This window comes from Tachypleus tridentatus, chromosome 1, assembly GCF_004210375.1.
Source record: "Tachypleus tridentatus isolate NWPU-2018 chromosome 1, ASM421037v1, whole genome shotgun sequence".
Lineage (NCBI taxonomy): Eukaryota > Metazoa > Arthropoda > Merostomata > Xiphosura > Limulidae > Tachypleus > Tachypleus tridentatus.
In genome coordinates this window covers 42392017-42416850 of record NC_134825.1, presented here as the reverse complement: position 1 = coordinate 42416850, position 24834 = coordinate 42392017, and the positions used below count along the sequence as shown (strand labels likewise).

At 33.9% G+C, this 24834-nt stretch overlaps 1 protein-coding gene across 1 annotated transcript in view; it reads left to right on the top strand.

Moving 5' to 3' along the window:
• LOC143247055 (uncharacterized) overlaps positions 1-7258 on the top strand; it is a 35796-nt gene extending 28538 nt beyond the window's left edge. Inside the window, exon 4 of the mRNA XM_076494426.1 lies at positions 4739-7258. Coding sequence (XP_076350541.1) covers positions 4739-6834 — 2096 coding nt within the window. The 3' untranslated portion in view covers positions 6835-7258. The remainder of the gene's footprint in view (positions 1-4738) is intronic.
• Positions 7259-24834: the final 17576 nt, after the last annotated feature.

The following is a 24834-nucleotide window of genomic DNA, read 5'->3' as shown; positions in this document are numbered from 1 at the left end:
GAAGAATTAGCTTCAAGATAATTTACTAAGTGTATTGAAAAGAATGTTGTACAAACTTTCACCTATCATTCATTGGACAGGGATAGTGATCATGTTATCAAGTTCAACATTAAGTTAGCATTACGACAACGAATAGACACTAAAAGAACTTTGAATAAACTATTGGCAGAAAACAACAACTAATGCTTTAGAATGAGCTTTGCTTCGAAATACTTTAAACGTATTTAATATAATTAAATATGCATACCATTCCCTCACCAAAACTAACTAGGCGTGTAGTCGTACAAGAATAACTCATCTAATATGGTGTAATATACTACACTTGATATAAATAGCTACTTTTGTGATTTTTTACTTGTTTTGAATTTCGCAGAAAGCCTTCGAGTAGATTTGTAAATTAGCAGTGATAGGCTAGAGGAAAGCAGCTACTCAACACCATCCAATGCCAACTCTCGAGTTATTATTTCATTAACGAATAATGGGGTTCACCGACACATTATAACACCCCCCACGGTAACGGGAATTTGAACCCACGACTCGAGTCAAAATCTTTGTTAATAAGGCATTGCAGAGCCATTTTTTTATGAGAAACGTAATTTAAACCAGATTTCGATAGTCGTCTGGTTAATTTTACTTGAATTCTTGCCTGTTTTTGCCTCCAGACAAATATGTGATGATTACTTTGAAACTGAATAAATCAGGTCTCAACATAACATAAAATTCACTGTCAGCTATTTAAGTTCCTGAGGTGATGCACTCTTTCCGTATAACATATAATATCTTATGGCACGGTGAATACAGATATCGCTGTACATATCTGGTTACAGTAAATTAATCGCATGGATCACTTCTGGCTCCTTTTTTACACTCGTAACAACTGAAAGTTTGTCACGTTCTGACAGCACTTTTACCCAAGATGAACACTCTTTTATATTTTTAACTATGTACTACCAAGTTCCCAAAACGACCTTTTCACATATCGACTTTTCACATAATTTTTATAAGTTTATTTTAATATTCATGCAAGTCATTGATCGTGTGTGTTTAACTTCAACAGATGAAAACACTATTTGTCTACATATCAGACAATAAATCCATTTGCAGAAGGTTTTGAGTGATCTTTCTTATAAATCCAGATGTTTATGATAAGACATTGTGTATATATTATTTAAATTTATCGGTAGGTATCTAAAAATTGAACTTTATAAAATGAAGCTACAATAAAATCGTTTGTTGTTGTGATATATAGGTTTCGCAGCCACGCCACTTCCTGGTGTTTGTGCCGCCATTTTGGAGTGATAACAGATGTGGGGAAAACGGGGTTTGTTTGCCTGTGGCAAACAGCGGTTAATCATCTTTTCGAAGTTATGGAATACATTTCAGCACGAGTTTTCAAGTCACTTAGTCGTTTAATAAATATTTCGAAGCAAACGATTATGCATTTACTTTAAAGAAAAAAAATCCTTAAAAAAACTAAATTCATTTTTTCTCAATTTTTCTGTTTGTAGCCAAAAACCAAAACAAGAGTAGAGCCAAAGTAAAGTATATGATATTAATTACATTGTTCAACATTTTGGAGATTCTTGGAACACGCACCTCAAATAAATTGGCTAAGTACTGTTTAGAGACATTTATACGTTATGTCATTCATGTTAACAGAAGTTGCTTGAATACTTGGAGCATAAAGCTTTCTGTTAAATATTATATAGATTGTTCGTATGAGTGTTTAAATGTCTTATCAGGCTGTAAAGGAATGAAACGTTTAACTTTATCATAATTTAATATGATCTCTTCGTAAACTGAAAACTTCTTGACTCATTTTTCAACAATTGATTTTTTTCTTCTTAAAGAAATCTTATCAACATGTATGGCTTCAAGACTAGCCACATTTATGCCAGTTTTCACACTGCCCATTTGAAAGGTATTCGCATATGCTGTCGTATATTGATAGCGATTGGTTAGTTGTTTTTCGAGAATCACTGAAGGAACATAAAGGCTACGCAAACCTTCTGTGTTACATCTGTTGATAACCAGTTAGTTTCTTCTGTTTTAAATGTTGTATTCCATTGTCGCTTCGGAAATCCCTTTCTGCCTTTATCTTCTTATGTGATAGAATAGGCTTAAAAACTGACGGTGTAATGGGTTGGTGACGAAGGTTAATTGGTAATCACACTTTGAAAGTAAATTAAAACCAAAGTATTATATATTTCCTGGAACAGAATGGGCTACTACACACACACACACACACAACTGAATATAGGATTTTAAAATGTAGAAACACTTTATGATGTTAATGTGACAGAACCCTAGTTATATTAATTAATAAGCATGTGTTTTTGTCACAGATCTAAGTATGAATGCTTTTACTGTCAAGTCATTTGGATTCGTCTATTATAAAACTATAAAGGATTCGGAAACTTCACTACGATGTCCATTATATTTGATTCTACAGTACGATGCAGGTACATAATAATATAAGCAACGGTCAAATGCATCACTTACCTCTGACAGAATGTTCGTCACACATACGACTGTTGACATCTCGTCACCAGTCTTACCTGATATTTAATAGTATTGACATCTCGTCACCAGTCTTACCTGATATTTAATAGTATTGACATCTCATCACCAGTTATACCTGATATTTAATAGTATTGATATCTCGTCACCAATCATACCTGATATTTAATAGTCATACCACCAGTGATATTTAATAGTCTTGACATCTTGCCTGATATTCGTCACCAGTCTTGCCTGATATTTAATAGTCTTGATATCTCGTCACCAGTCTTACCTGATATTTAATAGTCTTGACATATCGTCACCAGTCTTGCCTGATATTTAATAGTCTTGACATATCGTCACCAGTCTTACCTGATATTTAATAGTCTTGACATCTCGTCACCAGTCTTGCCTGATATTTAATAGTCTTGACATATCGTCACCAGTCTTACCTGATATTTACTAGTCTTCTTGTTTTAATGCAGCTATCTGTTTCTCACGTTCGTCAACATTGACAGAAAATCTCCAGAAAAACAGAGGTCAGGCATTTCCCTTTATAGTTTTCATACATGAAAGTTCAGTCAAATTATCCTTGATTCTGCAAATATCATAGATTTTCCTCTGTATTTGTAAAATGCACGTTACATGAACGATATTCTTTTTTTTATTTCGCGCAAAGCTACTCCAGGGCTATCTGCGCTAGCCGTCCCTAATTTAGCAGTGTAAGACTAGAGGGAGGGCAACTAGTCATCACCACCCACCGCCAACTCTTGGGCTACTCTTTTACCAACGTATAGTGGGATTGATTGTAACATTACAACGCCCCCACGGCTGGAAAGGCGACCATGTTTGGTGTGACGGGGATGCGAACCCGCAACCCTCGGATTACGAGTCGCACGACTTAACCCACCTAGCCATGCCGGGCCCATGAACAATATGATGAAGTTATTTTCACTCCAAATTGGCTGGATAAGAGGAGATGACGTATACGTGACGTACCACACAAAACACTTCGAGTTGATTTTCCTGAATGAATTTTTTGTGATGAACTTTACATGAAAGCTTTCAAGTTAGTAAAATTAAGATCTATTTTGGTATAAAGTAGATAAGTATGATTAACGAATTATGAGACCAGATAAATATTTGTACTTTTAATTTGTTTTTCTGAGGTGCATTTTAGCGTTGAAATTTATATAATTGGAAAATTGCTATATGTTTTAAAAGCAAACTTTAAATAGAGATAAACCGATTGCTGACATTTGTAATATTATCATCTGTTTCTAAGTTTAATTTTGACTGATAATGTCGTTGAGTTTCGTCTCTACTATGCACTATAATTTTAGACCTTTTATCGCTTTTCTTCCAAGTAGTACTTTTAAAATTAATTTGATATTGTCCTCATATTGATATGTACATATGATATTTTTTCTAATATATGTATACGATTGAAAATATCTAATAATTTTCATTTAATTTTTTCTCTTCTTTGTATCAACAATAAATCCAGAAACAGAAACTATTTATGTTTACATTCACCTTAGAAGATACATTAAATAGATTGTTAAACACCTTAGTTTGTAAATTAATCACACTCATGCTGTTAAAACCAATTATCAGACCGGTGTGCATCATAAAACAAGTCTCTTGCGATAGTTATATTTAGAAAATAGTAAGTATTAGTACGTTTTGCTTACAAAGTGGAGTGTTAGTTAAAACCTGGCGTCTCGAAATAATTCTACGACTATGCAAAGAAGGAAACAAAAAGCTAAAATACACACTCTGACATCTCACACTACATTTATCGTTATACTTACAGTGAAACATGAAGTTACAAGACATACTCTGACATACTACTGCTCTTCGTCATGTATACATAAAATAAGGCAAAACGTTACAACATATCTTCTTGCACCACAATGCATATGTATCATCAATACACATAGTATAAGAAGTTACACCACGTATTCTGAGATCTCACAGTGCTTTTTCATGTATACATACAGTGAAACTAAAGGTTACAATACATCCGACACTCAACTGCGTTTCCTGTTCTGCATAAAATACAGTGAAATAAAATTTTATAGTTCATGTTATAGCAACTTATTAAACATGAAGAATATTGGAAAACAATTACAGCTATATTCAATACAGCATTTTAAGAATGTTAACAATGTTCTGTATTTTGAATGTTTGTATTAACTTATACTGTCATTTTTCTTTCACAACTATCTTTCAGATAACGTTTACAATAAATGGCAGCTTCCTGAAATGCTACAAAAACACGAGTTTCCAATCGGTATTTTGAATGGAAAATGGAAAATGAAGTTCCCAGGTATGTTTTCTGAACTTAACTTCATTAATCTACTTCGCCATTTTGAGGAAGAGAAACGAGCTAGAAACTATGAAGAAAGTCTGAAAAATAAAGACGATGATGAAAGAAAACGAGGACATACCCTCATTCATTTTGGAAAACGAAATGTCGATCTCAGAAAGAAGACAGGAAACGTTTTTGAAAACCTACAGCAGAGACATGAACCCGTTGTTTTCCCTTATTACACAGAATATGAAGTAAATAATTTTCCGAAGTATGTAAATCAACAAAATGACGAAAAGTCTGATGATGAAGATCACAGTAAAATATGGTTTAGAAAACGTTTTGAAAGTAATTCTAAAGATAAGTCACGTTCTATAATGCATTTTACTAAAAAATCACTTGAAAATACCCTCAAAGAAATAAATAAAAAGCACAAAATAGCTCATAACGTGGAAGGAAGTAAACAGAGCAGTGGTCATACTATAATGTCCCTTGGAAAACGACTGTATAGTAAACGCAGTTACAGCAGTAATGAGCTCAACCATCAAATGATAGAGTTTGTGAATCATGACAACGAACCTAAGCATTACCTGATTCACATAAGAAAAAGAATCGATAACGATCGTCTACCCGACCGCCACGAGCTGCTTTTTGAGAAAAATATAGACGACGAACGACCTGGTAATAACATGATATATCTTAGAAAACAGATGAAAAATAAACAGCAAAATGGTCATAACATGATGTATTTTGGTAAACGAATGGACAAAGAACAGCAAAGTGGTCATAACATGATGTATTTTGGTAAACGAATGGACAAAGAACAGCAAAGTGGTCATAACATGATGTATTTTGGTAAACGAATGGACAAAGAACAGCAAAGTGGTCATAACATGATGTATTTTGGTAAACGAATGGACAAAGAACAGCAAAGTGGCCATAACATGATGTATTTTGGTAAACGAATGGACAAAGAACAGCAAAGTGGCCATCACTTGACGTACTTTGGAGAAAGAATGAAAAGTGAAAAGCAACCTCTTCTGCAAATAACGTATTTCAGTGATGAAGAAAAACTGCCTGATTCACAAATGGTGTTCTTGGGTAAAAAGAACAATGACGACAGTACAACTAGTCATCAAATAATGCATTTTGGTAAAAGACAGGAGGTTAGAGATGACGAAACTGCGAGTGACGATGTTAGAGTAAAATCAAACAGTTTATCTGAGAATAGTAATAATATACTTCAGAAAAGACTAAGAAATACACGTTACCAGGACAACCATGGATCAACTTTCTCTAGTTTGTATAGTCGGACTTCCGGATTGCTAGACAATGGAAACAACCCATTCGATTACAGCTGGTTTACCTATGCTGAGGATATTAATAGAAGTAAACAATCTCTCTCTCCTAATCTGGAAGAGATAGGTGAGAACAGAAATATAGGCAAAAATCGTGTAGCTAGTCTCACTGATATTCTCCCAAAAGTCATATATCTTTTTCGAGATCAAAACAAGACTCTGAAAAATAATTCATATTCATTGAATCATTTTGAGAAACGATCGGTGAACATGAAAAAGACAAGTAAAGCCCATAACCGTAAATATGACGTTTCAATAAATCCGACATCACAAAGCTTGGTTTATTCAAACAAGTTCGACTCAAACGATAAAAATAATGTGGTAGCAGACAGAAATGAAAAAAAACGGAATGATTCGTCAAAACTGAATCGAGTACAGAAAAACACTTTTGTATCCGATGGAACTTCCTCCGAAATAATAGATGCCTTCCCAGAGTACTATATCTTACCTAGCAGGAAAGACGATGATTTATATTTCAAGAAACGGTTATTCAGAATCTATGGTTTCTTCCCTTTTCACTTAGAGGAATCTTTTCCACCTCTAGTAACCAAAAAAGGCCAAAGGCAGTATCCAGATGTGCAGTATTATTTTAGAGAAGACAGGAGTGGCGATAAACTGGCAAATGAGCGAAACGCCTTTTTACATTTTGGCAAACGCTAGTAAATTCAACTACTAGATTGAACGACAGAGAAGCAGTGTCCCAGATACCAGATGAAATCCAAGAAAATGTTTTCAAACTAATAAGCTCAACGAGCTAAACCTTAAATACGTCTTCGATACAAAGCTAAACAAATAAGATAACCTTGTAATTCTCAAACATTCATTTGTTCATTGTCTTTGCACCATTATTGAAATATATCAAGTTAAATGATTTACGTGTAATAAAACAATTTCTGTGTAAATGCATAAAAATAGAAATGGAGTGTTCTGAGTCAGAATAAAAGGTTTAATCACACCAAATGTTATATGATTAAAATTAAAATGTTTCAGATAATTTTGAAAAGTTTAAAAGTTGTAGAAATGAGTTTTGATAAGTCTTGTCAAGAATCTTTCAAAACTTAATAAAACTTTGTTCAACGTCTTCTAGTTATAATGACATTTCTGACGTTCATTACAATAAAAACTTCCAGTAACTGACACGTAACTAAAACATCAAATGTATGCTTTAAAATATCATTATTCTTCGATATGTACATTATAAACAATGACGTCATATCACAAATTTTGTGGTATATTTGTTATTTTTTCATCAAAAAATAAAACTTTGTGGTGCCCTGTAATTTAAATCTTTCGGAGGAGAACTATAATAAAAACTACCAGACCGATTATTGATACTGGTGAACATAAGTAGACATCAAATAAAAATACTAAAATCTGAATGTGTTAAACATATATGTAATTATATATATAATATATATGAAGCATATTGGCGCTAGTCAAGTCAAATTAATTACATGTTTGTTTTGCGTGGCATAAACCTGTAAAATAATCTATCTCTGTTCTGCTCACAAAAGATATCAAAACTCGAACACCAGTGTTGAAGTCTTTGAGACTTACCGCTGAGCCACAGAGGGTTTCAATTATATCTAAAGTATAGCATTAACAGAAGAAAAGCTGTTTAAAGAAAATACGACATCATCCAAATAATGTTGATCCTAGGATTAAGTTTACAGTTGAACCTACATGCAAACTGTTACGTATAAATAGTCAATCTGTAAATCATTTGACTTCTAGTGGGTCAGCGGTATGATTCTGGTCTTATCATGCTAAAATCAGAGTGTTTTATTTCCCGTGGAGGTTTAGTTGTTTGTTTGTTTTTGAATACGCGCGGAGCTACTCGAGTGCTGTCTGCGCTTGCCGTCCCTAATTTAGTAGTGCAAGACTATAGGGAAGGCAGCTAGTCATCGCCACCCACCGCCAACTCTTGGGCTACTCTTTTATCAACGAATAGTGGGATTGACCGTCACATTATAACGCCCTCACGGCTGAAAAGGCGAGCATGTTTGGTGTGACAGGGATGCGAACCCGCGACCCTCAGATTACGAGTCGTGTGCCTTAACTGCCTGGCCATGCCGGGGTCTTCTAAGAGAAAACGATGTTAGTATACACAGCCCTGTATTTGTGTGTGTAACTTGAATTCATATATAATGTAGAAAGTAATTTACGGTTTTAATGGTGTGCAGTTTTTGCGATGAAACATTTAGAGAGGTTGAATCGCATTTTGTAAGAAAGATTTGTGTATGCATATCTGCTACATATGCATATCTATGTCGCAGATATACATCCCCACAGATGAAATCTGTAATTAGTATACTTATGTATCTAAAGCTGAATAATTTTGTCCTTGACCGTTGCAAGGAGTGGCATTTATATAGTGAGATTGTTTGTGACTTGAAACTTCAACAGACGTAACACGTCCAAGAAGAGAGTTCCAGTCATCTCCATGGAAATGGAAAATCTCGCATAACAGAACATTCAGGACAGTGATGAATTCTGGAACGGTGACCTGCTTCACTCAGTGGCAACAGCAGCGCCATCTGTAAAGTGAAGTCTCGGGTTCCAAAAAAAGTGTTCTCCAATATAGAAACTAAATTTGAAGAAATTTGATTTACCTATGTAGTACTAGTAATAAGATAACAAAAAATGATTTGAAGTTGACAAAATCTCACATTAAGTGTTTAAATGATATTTACTATGCCTGAAAATCATACAAGAGAAGAAAGAGTAATTACAACATTTTTTTCTGTTACGTATACACCTACAGTCATGTGAAAAAGTTAGGACACTCTATAAAAGCCTGTGTATTTTTGTAACATTTTTTTGGATATATAGATATTTAATCTCAATTTCAACAATACTGAGAGATTATAGGAATATAACTATGCAATTAAAACTGAAGAAAAGACTTTTCAAGATCTTCTGTAAATGTCATGCTACAAAAATGCATATTCTAACTGAGGAAAAAGTTAGGACACCCTACCCCCTAATAGGTAATGTTACCCCCTTTGGCTGAAATAACTGCAGTGAGACGCTTCTTGTAGCCATCTACCAGTCTCTGACATCGGTCTGAAGAAAGTTTACCCCACTCCTTAATGCAGAATCCTTTCAGCTGTGATATATTTGAGGGGTTTCTTGCATGTACAGCCCGTTTCAAGTTACCTCACAGTATCTCAATGGAATTAAGATCTGGGCTTTGACTCGGCCATTTAAAGACTCTCCATTTTTTAGTTTTCAGCCAGTCCTTGGTGGATTTACTGGTATGTTTTGGGTCATTGTCGTGTTGCAGAGTCCGGTTCCGCTTCAGCTTTAATTTTCTTACAGATGGACTCATATGATCCTCAAGCACTCTCTAATACACAATAGAATTCATGGTGGATTCTATGATTGTGAGCTGTCCAGATCCTGCTGCAGCAAAGCAGCCCCATACCATGACACTCCATAACACTTCACAGTTGGTATGAGGTTCTTTTCCTGGAATGCTGTATTTGGTTTACACCAAACACGTTCTCTGTTCTGGTGTCCAAATAATTCAATTTTTATAGGGTGTCCTAACTTTTTCACATGACTGTATAAATACTTATGAAACATATCTAGTGGGCTTTCATGAAATAAACAATTACAGCAGTTTTACTCTATTATACGCCAAATAAAGACTTCAGATGCAGTCCCAGCGGACTCTCATGCTTTCGAGCTGATTAAACGTTGTCTTCAAAGACACAAGGAAAGTTTTTTCAAGATTACCTGTTTAACGTTAACTTTATTTTTCGTAGTGGAAACTTATTTCAATAACATTGTGAAGTGAATGGCCGGAAGTGTGTAAACATGGACGTCATTGATTCTGAGAATCGTCGGTCAAGAAAGCACCAAGAGCCCTGAAGCACCGCCATTATAATAAGTAACTAATTTCAGTAAGTTCTTTACAGAAAAGTTATTAAGGATTAATTTCAAAAATCAAAACTAAAAGTCTTTAAAACTATTCATTTACCTTTTAAGTTTTTGAATTTCGCACAAAGCTACTCGAGGGCTATCTGTGCTAGCCGTCCCTAATTTAGCAGTGTAAGACTAGAGGGAAGGCAGCTAGTCATCACCACCCACCGCCAACTCTTGGGCTACTCTTTTCCAACGAATAGTGCGATTAACTGTCACATTATAACGCCCCCACGGCTGAAAGGACGAGCATGTTTGGCGCGACCGGGATGCGAACCCGCGACCCTCAGATTACGAGTCGCACGCCATAACACGCTTGGCCATGCCGGGCCTACCTTTTAAATCCAACAGTAAATATTTATGACAACCGTTTTCGATCTTGTGGGCATGTAAATTGTACCATATTCCAACGTTTAAAATTGGAAACCACGACAGGAGTGACAATACATGGACTGTAGCTTTCAAATTTAAGTTTTGCTTAAAATATAATGAAAATATATTATTACAAATATAATAAATATATATATATATAATTAGTACTTAAACAGTTTAGCAAACATTAACATCAAAATGCAGAACTGAGTTGAAAACAGCAAATACAAACCTGCGTTTATATATTTTGTTTTTGAATTTCGCGTAAAGCTGCACAAAGGTTTTCTGCAATAGCCGTCCCTAATTTTGTAATATAAGACAAAAGGGAAAGTATCTAGTCATCACCACCTATCGCCAACTTTTGGAATGCTCTTTTACTGGTTTGCTACTTAAAATATATGATAAAATATGTATTTGAAAATATTATTATATTCATTTGTAGCATAGACCGAAAATGAAAACTGGGCTTTCTTTATGACTTGCAAGAACTAAAATTTCTGTAAAATAGAAGTACTTATAATAACTAAATTAAAATGACGTTCAAACGACTGCTAATAACTTTGGCACTGAAAAGTTCTAACCATTTTCCAAGCTTTTAGTGGTTGTGACGCTATGTCTTCATTTAACACTAAAGGTAAGAAAACTGAATAAGAAACATATCCAAATATCACTATCGCTTTTCTTCCATTGGTAGAGTCTCTATAAATTGTCAATGATAATTGTTTACCATTGACTAGGAAATTTGCCATCTTTATGGTTGACTAAAAGAACTCTAGACCATAATGAGATTGAAAATGAAAAAGTCGTTTTATGGCACAATTAAAGAAGAAATATTTATTAAAGATTTGAGTCGATAAATTTCAATGACACAACAATCACTAGTTTTATGTTATCAAATCTTGTCGATAAACATTTAAAATAAAAATTTTATCTTACATTATGATAAAATAAGTGTGTTTTCTTATAGCAAAGCCACATCGGGCTATCAGCTGAGTCCACCGAGGGGAATCGAACCCCTGACTTTAGCGTGGTAAGTCCGTAGACATACTGCTGTACCAAAGAAGGACCAAAATACGTTATTTTTGTTTTTCCCTCTTAACACATTATTATAATATATTAGACTTAAAAATTTCACTAAGCCATGATAACAACGAAGCAGTTACTAACATACATCTAAACTGGTTGAACATAACAAATGGTCAGTGTCAAGGTAAACAACTGCGGGCTGAGTTCAAGCTTCTCCCTAAGTGGCAAGGAACTGATAACGAATTTATTTGAAAGATAGCAACTCTTGTGGACAACACTTTTAGAAGCAATAAAATCCTACATTTAAAATTCGATTTAAATTCAGTAAGATATGTAATCTTCCGAATTCATTCCTAAAGTATGTTTTTTGAATCAATTTTTCATATTTGCTAATAGTGTGATACCTGAAATGATATATTCTATAGTATTAACTAAAGTGTCATGGACAACCTGTGTGGTATACACTGTTGAATGTTAATCTGGTAAATGTTTCAAAATGTCGTTCTTCAACCAGTTTCTATGAGCACATTGCTCACCATATTATTTAACGAATATAAACTGTTGCTAATTATGTTTGTCGTATAACCTGTAGTAATGGAAATATTATAATAATCCAACACTGACCAGAAAAAAACCAAAAGCCACTGACGATCCATTCTGTACAAATTAAGCAAAAATAAGGTAAATAAAAGTATTTATAATATAGACTGATGGAAGGTTTAGAACCATGATTAAGCGACATCAAGATAATACTTGCCTCTTTAAAACACTTTCTAATGTCACACTGTATTATGTTGCCTTTACAACTCATTCAATTTACTGAATACACATGAAAGACCAAAGTCAAGACCATGTAGAACGTTTAGTAAGTCTCCATATTAAACAATGCTTTAATTTGTCATGATAATGTCACCTCAATCTCTTTCTTATAACCCTATGTTAACAATTATTTCTACTCAACCTAAATATAAGACTTTAATTGTGTATAGATGAATATTTCACTAACAGTTTTTTTTTGGGTGTGGTGTTTATTTTCTTAATTCTATTTTTACAAGATGTTTTATGTCATCTGCAATTACGTTTTCATTAATGTCACACTTTCAAATTCCATCCTCAGAGTTAAAACAACTGTTGCTTATTCAGATTCCTCCCCAGAACTGTAAATGTCCTGTTTCACAATTGTTCGTATAATATTTTTCTTTTCTCGTATACTTATAATTTAAAAGTATATATAGGCTATAGGTATGTGTTGTACAAGTAGAAGACCTGAACAACTTTTCAGTTTTACATATCCTATATCTCACATCTCTTAGAAAACAACCGTAATGTACAGTTACTATTACCTTCCTTTGTCTCTCAGTTTCTGAGAAACCAGTCTCTCGGCTCCACTATCTCTTGACTCTCTGAATACCGGTATTGCTTGTAACTAATCTTGTGTATTTATCTTATAGCACACCTACATTAGGTTATCTGATAAGTTCACCAAGGGGAATCGAACCCCTGATTTTAGCGTTGTAAGTCCGTAGACTTAGCGCTGTACCAGCGAAAAACATAAATACCTGTATTGCTGGTAACTAGTCTTGTGTTATTGTCTTTATTCTCTGAATACTGGTATCGCTGGTAACTAGTCGTGTGTTATTATTGTTTTTAAAACTTTGGAAGAATATTGAACTCGTTAATGATTTTTATTCCAAGTAATCTTATCAGTTTAATTTGTGCTATATAGAGTGGTTTTGAGAAAACATGGTTGTGACTTTTTCAGTTTCAAGAGGTTGGTCATACCTTGTTTTTATTAATATACTAACATAAATGCCGTCCTACGGGTGGCTGTTTGTTCTAGTAATTAGTTAGTTTGTTTGTTTTTTAATTTCTCGCGAAGCTACACAAGGGCTATCTGTGCTAGCCGTCCCTAATTTTGCATCGTAAGACTAGAGTGAAGGCAGTTCGTCATCACAATCCACCGCCAACTCTTGGGCTACTCTTTCACCAACGAATGGTAGGATTGACCGTACATTACAACGCCCCCACGGCTGAAAAGGCGAGCATGTTTAGCGTTACGTGGATTTGAGCCCGCGACCCTCAGATTACGAATCGAGTGCCTTAACCACCTGGCCATGCCGGACCGTGTCAGGCAGTAATACACAATTAGAAGAACATGAGTAATGGATGAAGAAAGAGTTATAAGGGCAGCACTGGTTCTGGAACACTTTTCTTGTAAATTGTTACAGGTTCCCTGACAAAATAATTATCAGTCAACGTATGATTAAAACATTTTTTCCTCTACAACAAAAATTTACTCCTATACAACAATTATAATTTATTGTTTTTAATAATATAAATTTTCATTGTGAACAAACTGTATAGTCTGACACCATGGGCGTAATGTAATATATTGCAATGAATATTTGTTTAGGGAATATTAATAATGAAAGGACACATTTTGACATCTTCGGTACCCTTATATTATTATTATTTGTGATAATTATTTATTCTTATTTTCCATGAATATTCTATATTAGTGTAATCCGGGTTTAACATTGTTGCTCTTTATTGTTTGAAATTAAACATAAAGCTACACAATTGGTTATCAGGGCTCTGCCCACTACGGTATCCAAACCTGATTTCTAGCGGTTTGAGTCCGCAGACATACCACTGAGTCACTGGCGGCGTTGCTACGAGTATTTGTATTTTCTTTGTTTTTCACTCTTTTCGCAGTGGTTTTTCAAGTTAGCAAGGAATGGGTATTTTAGTTTTGTTTTTGTAATAGCAATGCAGAGAATTATGATAATTAAAAACGAGTTCCTTTTCCCCTGTGGCGCAACGGTAACTTTGATGGCTTGCAACGTTGAAAAAAAGAGAAAAGAGGGAAAGAGTCGGGGTTTGACGCTTCTGGTGAGCAAGGCACAGATAACCCATTGCTTAATTTTGAGTTTAATAACTAACAAACAAACAGTTAAAGTAGATGAGATAACCTTTGTTAAACAGAATAACATTATGTCATTCAGTCTTTCTTATATTATTTGTTTGTTTTTGAATTTCACTCAAAACTACACGAGGGGTATCATTGCTAGTTGTCCCTAATTTAGCAGTGTAAGGCTAGAGGGAAGGCAGCTGGCCATCAACATCCACCGCCAACTCTTGGGCTACTCTTTTACCAATGAATAGTGGGATTGACCGACACACTATAATGTTCCCACGGCTGAAAGGGCGCGCATATTTAGTATGACGTGGATTCAAACCCACGACCCTCGAATTACGAGTCGAGTGCCTTAACCACGTGGTCAAGCCAGGCCTCTAGTAATAAGTAATCATTGTATTCATTTCTCATTATAAAAAAGTAAACATTTTGTGAAAAGTGTTTTCGTCGAAGTACTAAATGGGAACAGTTTTCGGATTGTGCTGTTCAATCATACCTAATCCATTGCATCAAAATGATTCAATGAATAGAGTCCAAATTTTCATAAATGCTACTGAAACAAGCTGTAATGTTTTCATATATTAAAAGCGCTACACTTTATTGAAAAAAATAATAGTTTTTAACAACTCCAGAGTTTTTAGCACGGCATTTAAAAATTATACTAATAAAGATAAAATCAAATCCTTGAGTACAATCCCATTGAAAGTCGTGTTATTTTTGCAAAGCCAATACTTTTATTTAAAATTGTGTTCTGTTATGAAGATATGGTAGTTGCACATACCATAGTTATTTGCTAGATTTCCATGGATTTCTGTTTGTTGTGGCATTCAATAGATAGAGCCACATTTCGTAAGCCCTAAGCACCATTTTTGGCATTGAGATCTTGTATCAACAAATGGCATCGTTGTATTTTTTATATCGGTCACATATACAGATAAACCTCTGCGCCATTGTTTTATTATAGTAAGATTAGACGTACACGTAATGCGTTTGAAGTATTTAAGGTTTTATTCAATTATATCATGATTAAACCGTTTTCGCAACTGATCTGCTCTAGTATCCAGTTTTGCTTCATTTTGAACTCCAAGATATCTTATATAACTTCTTGTAACGCCACATGTCAAATGGTTTCAACCGTGTACTGTCACAACCATAAGAAACAAAGGACCAGCTAAGCGCTTTCATAAGTCTACGTTGTATAAGTATTGTAATATTATCAATTCTCAAGGTGAAATTCATTCTCTGAAATGCAATCGTAGCTATACCAGCCTTTCTTTTGATTCCTCAAACACAGACATAGCTTTCTTTTACGTTATTATCAAATAAGCTAAAGTATTCGTTTAACTTAGAGACTCACCATGCACTTCTCACTTAACTGCTTATCCCTGTCCACTATCTTTTTAATTCTTTTTCAGATAATGCAAATAATATTGTATAAATTGCATACCTTAAGTCATAAGTAGTTCATCTGTGTAGAAATTAAAGAAACTTGGTGAGTGGGTGAAACGCTGTCTCACTTCCCTTTCAGTGTTGATCAACTTATCTAGTTCTTCTCTTATGTGTCTGATGAATTCTAGTTGTTGTATATGTTATGAAATATATCAATAAAATGTCTAAATAATTCATACCATCCAGAATTGTCAAAGAAAATAATCATGATATATATATAGATGTATATGTGTATTCACGGAACTTTTCCAAAACATTTCGAAGATTGGAAATTTATCCTTTAGTTCCTCTGCCTTATCACAAACCAATGTGTCACTTTCCACGTCCTGTTCATACTTGAGATTTGTTCTTTTTAACATTATAGTAAAACATTACCTTGTTCGTATTAGTTAAGAAAGTTGTCCTTTAATGTTTACTTCATATTTTATCCTCTTTCTTGTGAATTTATGCAAATATTGTTTTGTGCCAATCTTATTACCATTGGCTTTTTTGTCCATGTATAGTTACGAAACTTTAAAAAAAAATCCGCCTTATTTTCTCCACCATGCTCAGTCACCTTTGCATTGATGTTGTACAGTCTCAGAGATCATGATATAACAGAAACGCCTAGTTTCAAGAAGTCTATAAAAACCCTAAAATCTGAGTACGTTCAAAAGGTGAAACCTTTTTGTTCTGTGACAAATTTGGAATTTCCATTGAAATTTTACCTTTTATTCTTTACGCATTTGCTTCATTCACATGACCGAGTTATGTGTTTTTTTTTTCGTTTCTCTGCTTTGCTCCATAATTTGTACCATCTCTTTATTTACCCATAGTTCCTACCTTTCTCTTCTTTCTGGTAGAAAGTGATGCTTCAAATCCAAGATGGATTTATGTGTTATTTTTTTCTCTCAGACTTCAGTTGTCTCTGTCTTTGAAGTTACAACACTATAAACTGGATTTCGATACCAGTGGTGGGCACAACATAGATAGCACATTGTGTAGCTTTGAACTTAATTACAAATAATCAAACACAATCATTTGGGTCCAGTCTGTTACAGACCTCATTATTATTAAACCATCTTTAATCTGTTAAATATTACATTATATAAAGTTTGCTTTTCTTCATTATTTATAATTTTATTCTTGTAAACACGAGATAGTTGTCTATCCCACAACCAATTTCAAGAAAATTTCTGTGATCTATGATAAGTGACTATCAACACTTTGTGGAGAGAATGTAGTCTATATGATTGTGAATGTTATTAAATGGCGATCTTCAGGTATAATGTATTATTTCACAATAATAAACAAATTATGAGAAAAGGTACAACGAAACATGTTTTTAATGGACAAAAAGTATCGGTAATGCAGAGCTGTGTTATTCTCATAACTCTAAAAAGTGTTTTTTTATTTAGGCCTCACATGGCTAGATGGTTAAGTCACTCGATTCATAAGCCGAGGGGCGCAGGTTCGAATCCACATCACACCAAACATGCTTGCCCTTTAAGCAGTGGGGGCGTTATAATGTGACGGTCAATCTCACTATTCGTTGGTAAAAGAGCAGCCCGAATCCCCATCACACCAAACATGCTCGCCCTTTCAACTGTGAAAGCAAAATGGAGAATAACTGGGGACAAGTGAGCATTGTTCTACTGAGTTCGTTTTTTTGCTTCATATGAAGATCAAAAATAAAATATTTTGATTGCAAATTTTAAAGGGATGTGACGAAAATTATTTGTTGAGACATGGGCAGCTGAGTTGTTTGGAGACACTAATCAAATATCGAAAATTTTATATATAAATGTTTAAATATTCAAGATAAACATATTCCTTGCAGAAACAAATGGATGGCTGCAAGTAAAAACAAGGTATCTCAGAAAAAGAAATAAAATTAAAGAAAAGTTTTAGAAATTTAACAAATAAGATTTAAAAATTATAGAAGATCAGGATGTTGTTCAAAGAGGGGATTAGAAAATAAAAGGTTGTCTGAAAATGTAAAAATTATCAGGAGTTTTAAAAATACATTAATGTTAATAAAATAATAGGGCAGGATTCATCTCTTGAGAAATAATAAATGAAACCTTGTATCTGGTGATTATGATGAGATGGCTCGATTTTTAAATTCTACTTTTACTTCTGTTTCTACTAATGATAGTTTAAGCAGTATTCCTCATCCTAAACAGATGATAGATCGACACAAGGTCTAACAAGATGATTGCATTAATTGTGTGCTTGTTTGGATAAAATTGGGAAGCTTAAAGAATGGTAAGGGTCCTTGACCAGATGATACTTCCCCAAGGGTTTTGAAGAAGGTTAAGGACTGGATATGTGAGCAACTTGCTACTATGTTTTATAAGTCCTTGAAAAGTGAGCAGGTACAAAAGTACTGGAAGTTAAATAAAGCCACTACTTTTTTTAAGGAAACTGATTAAAATTGTCCCATTCGCTTTACACCATGTGATAGTTGGTGTGATAGATTTAAAAAGTCTGATTAGAGGTGCTTTGCAAAGTAATTTAACAAAGTTTAATATTTTATTAAATAGTCAAAGTGTTTTAAAATATTACTGCATACGCAGATGAGGATAATGGTGTGTATTTGGTGTATCTGAATTTTCAGAAAGCATTTGGCAAGTGCTACATAAAGGGTTTATAAAGAAACTTCTCTTTATAAGTGTGGGGTATAAGTTAACTAATTAGATAGAAAAGTGGCTTGATAGAAGGAAACAAAAGATTGTTATAAATGGAGTTTAGTAAAACTGTATTAATATTGCAAGTGGTGTACCTCATGGCTTAGTCTTAGAACCATTGCTCTTTTTTACTCACATCAGTGACATAGGCGAAAGAATGATTGGTACTATACTTAAACTTGCTGATAATATTAAGAATTTTGGTGTTTCCAGCTCTGAATGGGATGCTGCTGTTTTACAAAAGAACTTAAATCATTTATTGAGTCAGGCAAATAAATGGCAGATTAGTTATAAATATAATAAATGTAAAATTTGATATCGATATCACAATTTGAATTATAACTATAATTTGAATGGAAATAGCCACAATAATGTTATGAAAAAAGGGATCTTAGTAATTTGTTAATCAGTCCATTAATCTACCTAAGTAGTGTGATATTGCTAGCGGTAGTTTGAATCTACGGAAATATAGAATTCGAATCTAAAGAAATTATAATTTCATTGTATAGGTCACTAGTTAGGTTACATTTAAAATATTATGTTCAGTCTTGGACTCCTTATCTTAGGAAGAACATTGGATTTTCCAAAAAGATTAATTGGAGAATTACTAGAACTGTATATGGGATGAATGAATTATCATCTGAGGAGATATTAAAATATCTGAAATTGTTTTCTCTTGGTAAAAGAAGATGTAAAAGGGACCTAATTGAGATGTTTAAGTTTGTAAATGGAACTGGTAGTGTTGATGTATCATCTTTTTCGTACTTAATGGCGAGAATAGTAGTACTAGAAGACACAGATATAAATATATTGTAAAATAGGAGTTATCTTCGGTTGAGACAATTTTATTTTTCTGTGGAATGGGTTACTTTCGGGTGTTGTGGAGGCAGTAAATTTAAGCGAGTTTTAAAGAAACTTTGATAACTACATGAACAGTAAGGACTGTCTGTATGATTTGTTTAAAATGTATTTATTTAATAGTTTGAATTTAGTTAAGAGGATCATAGGTCCCTTCGTGTCCCGGAACATTATGTTATAGACATGGTAAACATGGTCAGTGTCTTGTAACAGTTTAGAATACATTATCATACAGGTCAGCGTACCACAAATAATATTATTCGACATAATGATGAAGGAGTTTTGTGTGAAAAAGCGACACAAGTGACGTGTACATTACTTTCTTCAATGACATATCCTTTTAAACATTTCAAAACGTCAATCAGCTGAAGAATGAAAGGGGTCTTCAAGTTATTCTATGGAAAGACAATCGACTGATTTTTATTCGACTGGACTACTTAAATAGGAGCTAGAAAAATATTATTTTTACGCATTAAATTTACTATAGAAAGCATGTAGGAAAGAGGGACGTGCTTTGGTCGTGGCAGCTTTAAGACGATGCATTTTGCTGGAAAAATTAAGCTTCGGACCTATTCTCAAAGTGCACAATCTGATAAGCTATGAATAACAATTGTGACGTGGAATTTAACGACGTGGTGAAACTCCAAAATCGTTTTAATATTTTGTTCTCACTCTGTAGTGTCATGTTTATAAGTCGATCTCGGTATGATCCAATGAGTGAATAAACTCTTCAGTATTTAAACATTTTCAATCATAGCGTACTTTCCAATTCTAACAATGGTTTTCTATCATAGCCACATCGGGCTAACTGATGTGCCCACGAATCGAACCCTAGATATTAGCGTTGTAAGTCCGTAGATTTACAGCTGTCCCACCAGGGGACTATGGGTAAAGAAAGTTTTAAAATCTAATGGAAACAGAGAAGAAAGTTTTGAAACCTGATACATTCTTTGAATAGCGTGCTATCTATCACCATCACTAGATCAAATCGACCGCTTCTTTACATTGTGAATAAATAATAAACATTACGTTAACAACAACACAGCTATTATGAACAAATGAAACAAAATAAAAACGTGTTTGGATGATGCACATAATAAAAATTTGATCTTACAGCACAAAAGTTTATTTAAATAAATACAATTTTACATTTTCAACTGAAATGGTAAGTCATTTGGGCTTTCGAAACTTTTGTGTTCATATCGCTACAACAACAAACTGTATTACTGTTCTAGTGAGTTTGTTTAACCCTTAACCGGCGGTCATCATCAATTGACTCTGCTACCAACAACTTGCCTGCTGTGTAGGAGTTAAGGAACACAGGGTGTGTTGTTGTGAGGTAACACAGCTTTTTTAAAAAGTTGATACTCTTGTAGCATATCGATTATTAAAACGTTAATGTTGTTAAACTATCAAACAGGATGCCTGTGTTCTGTCCATTGCGAGTAATCGAGCCCTGAATTTTAGAGTTATAAGTCAGTAAACCTGCCACTGGTCCGCAGCAGGATGTATTCAAACGAGAACAAGAGAGAATCCTCAATATTCGCGGCGCGTTTTGGCATGCTTAGAGTAAATTAACTTATAAGACCTTTCTTACCCTTTATTATCAGATATATTCCATTTTATTATTCATCAGGATCTTTACCAACTTACCCGCAAATTGAAACTTGTAAGGCAAAATTAGAATAAGTTAATCTATAAGACCTTGAACGCGATCAAATACATCAATTGAAAGTGCTTGACCTCCTGGGTCCAAAACTGTAATTAGATTCCATATCAGTCAAATTGTTCTATAAGCTGCCTGGTTGCGACTAAAAGTTAACAAATACTGGGGCCACATTGCACATCCCATTCTTCTAAGAATGATCACTAACTCATTGGTATTAGAAGTAAAGCATAATTGTTATTACATCAGGTTTATCTAATTATTACTTTATAGCGTTCACTCCTTTATGTTAAAATTTTATAAATCGTTTAACAGTCTGTTTGTGTGGATTAAAAAAATACATACCTATAAAAAGATGATAAAATAATTCAGCTTTATAAAAACAAGGTGTACAAACAAGGGTAATACAAATCAGTCAGAAATAAGGACTGTTTTTAGTTGGTATTGTTTTAAAATGTGATAATAAGATGGCCATCTAGTGATTCGTGAATTCCGTGTTTATAGTATAACGCTACAATGTGTGCTGTGTCCACCTTGGACATCGAAACCTCAAGCTCACTAATGAACTAGAAATGAACAAATTACATACAAAATATGAAATATTATTGGTTTTTCCCTTTCTTGCGTCATTTATTTCACATAATAACCAAGTAAAGTATACTTGTAAATTATACATTTTATAACAGTTGAAAGTGAATCAAATAACTATTAAATACGAACAAGCCTAAGAAAACTCTTAAGTTAGGTACGACTTCTGTTGTATGCATCGAATTTATAGTACAGACATCATCTGTTGTATTTTCAGTAGAAATTATAAGATCTGTACAAAACTATTCAGCAAATATTTATATCCATATTTATATTTACATTTAATTTAGTAATTATATCTTACACTGTGTCTCTTGAAACCAATACAAATACACGTGTTTATAAAAACCATACATTCTTATTAGGTGTTTTTGTGTTAAATTACAAATGTGGAGAAAATCAACACCTGCTCTGATTTAAAGCGTTAATTTTGAGCGTGACAAGCTTAAATTTATACAAGCAGATGCTTTATCCATTGATCGAAATAAAACAACGAGAATCAATATGGAATAAATATACATGCGTAAGTAACAACAACTTAACAAGTGGCGAGACTTTTGTTATTTGGTCTTGCATGATCCCACAACAACACACGTTGGGCATCGGGCACGGATAAACTACAGATACCTAGGATGCAGACAAACGTGGCTAACATGATGAAGTTGAAAGTCCAGCCAACACCAACAGAAGAATCCATTCCATCTTCTGCTGGAAGACTTCGTTTCTTGATTCTGTCTTTAAAGTTTCTAGGAATTCACTTACAGTCTGGAGAAACCAGCTCGTCAAAAAGACTGTCATTTTCTCCATGGAAAACTTGGACCTACTTCATCTGGTTACTGATGATTTTGTATACAATTAAACGATCCTTTTACCTACTGGTAATTAAAAGCGATACAACCGGAATAATCATGTTTTTTCTTGAAAGTTTTGCAACATTTGTATGGGGAATGACTTTGATTAGGATAAACAAGCTTAGCAAACCTCTATTATCCATGTTAACATCCACAGACGACAGTAATACACCTTATTCTATGATAAGAAAGAGGAAAAAGCTGAGTCTTAATTTTAAAATTAATTGTTTGATTTTCTACGTGTGGGCTACTCATTTTATCGATTTTTTTATAGACGTTATGTATGTCACATTTCCAATCATATCTGAAGGAGCCACCGAAACTAACACTACTTCAAATGATACCAGTAATGACAGCAATCTGTTTGATGACATTATTAAATGGTATGATATCGTATTATGTGAATTTATTGTTCTCCCGTCTCTCTACTTTCCAATCATATTTTATTCCAGTTTTTGTGTTGTTCTCCGTGACCGTTTTAAAGAGTTGAACAACAGCGTGAGTTTGAAGACCAGATTCATCACAGCCAACAGAGTTAGAGAAATTCGATGGCGCCACACAAATTTGTGTGCGACTGTCAATGATCTCAACACCTTCTTCTCAGATATCGTCATGCTCTGGTATATGGTTAGTATTCAGAATATTTATAGTCTGGTGTATAGCTTAATCACTAATGTAAACGACTCTCCTGAAAAAGCCATTCTTGAAGTTGTTGGCCCTCGCATTCCATATTGTCTGGTTTCATGTATGATTTTCATCCTGCTTTCAGAAACAGCCTCTGGGGTATCTAAAGAAGCTCATGCTTTACTCTCTACCATCTACAGCTTAACTGTTACTGTTCCTGTGGATATACAACTTTATCATGAAGTCCAACTCTTTATCAGTAGGTTAAGTGGCCCAACTATCGGTCTCAGTGCAGGTGACGCCTTCACTATAACTAGAGAGTTTACCTTTAGTGTGGTTGGAGCTGCTGTTACTTTTCTTGTCATTTTACTGCAGATGAATCCTGAAATGAAGAACAGTATTGGAATATAAACTGGTAATTCTTAACAAAGCATGCTATTTTTTCTAGAAATCCTTCTGTGATAGTATCTGTGAAAGCAGCATCAATACTTACCTATAACAACCTCTAGACTCAATAATTAAAAATATGATACGATTTCTGCTGTTCTAGGTAGTAAGAGCTTTAATAAGGAATGCTTATCTAATCCACAATGAAGTAAAATGCTAAGTTACAGGAAACTAATATGAACCAACGTAGTTTAAGATACAAGTTTTTACTTTACTTTGCTTCTTCTGTGTTCGATAACCTAAGGCCTGTTACTCTGTTTGTTAGTGTTTTAACTTAATATAAGACTATGAAAACTTTTAATCCTATCTCTGTGGTTATTTAAAGTAATTAGTATTTATACGTTTATTCATTTTACTTCAGCCACAGTTGATGTATAACACGTGTTGTTCATTAAAATACTTCTAACAATTACAGTTTTGTTGCTGTATGATTTTAATTTTTAAACTTCTTTACACTTCGTATTAGACATTTTCTCTCTCTCTTCTGTTGCAATAGCAACTGTTAATACCCTTGGTTACAGCAGCTACAGCTTTCCATTTTATTGTGTTTTCCGCCATCTTTTCCTTTAGATCAGCACCGTTCCCCAATAAACATACCCCACTGTCTAGCACTTCCTTCCATGATGTTTGTCTTCTACCTTCAACAACCACTTCATATACTCCTCTCCAGCTCTTCGTTACTAAAGCAGTAAGCCTACAGATTTACAACGCTAAAATCAGGAGTTCGATTCCTCTCGGTGGATTCAACAGATAGCCCGATGTGGCTTTGCTATAAGAAAAACACACACACACACACATACCCCTCCCTGTATGTAGAGTATAGCCAGCCCAGCGCATTCGAATGACTTTAAAGATATATGGCAATTGTGTTAGTCTACACTATTTTATAAATATTTTATATATTTTATAAATTTGATATTTATCCAATTTTAATGAAACTTACACAAGATATAGGATAACTGTTCGATCGTGCCATAATCATATTTCGCTTTTCATTCTTATATTAGTTAACATTATTTGGGGAGTATTTATTCCTATAAGTTACTAACTAATACTAATTAAACACAATAAATTGATGTTTATTACTGGTAATTAATAAGACATTGACTTAAAACTCTATTTACTGAGAATATATTACTTGTTCTAAAGATGTATCTCAGAACGGCTGGTATGGGTATTAAGATGGGTTTCTCGTCACCAAGATATTACTTGTTCCTTCGCCTTTTTCTGTACCCTCTTCTGTATAAATAATAGCCTCTTCAAATA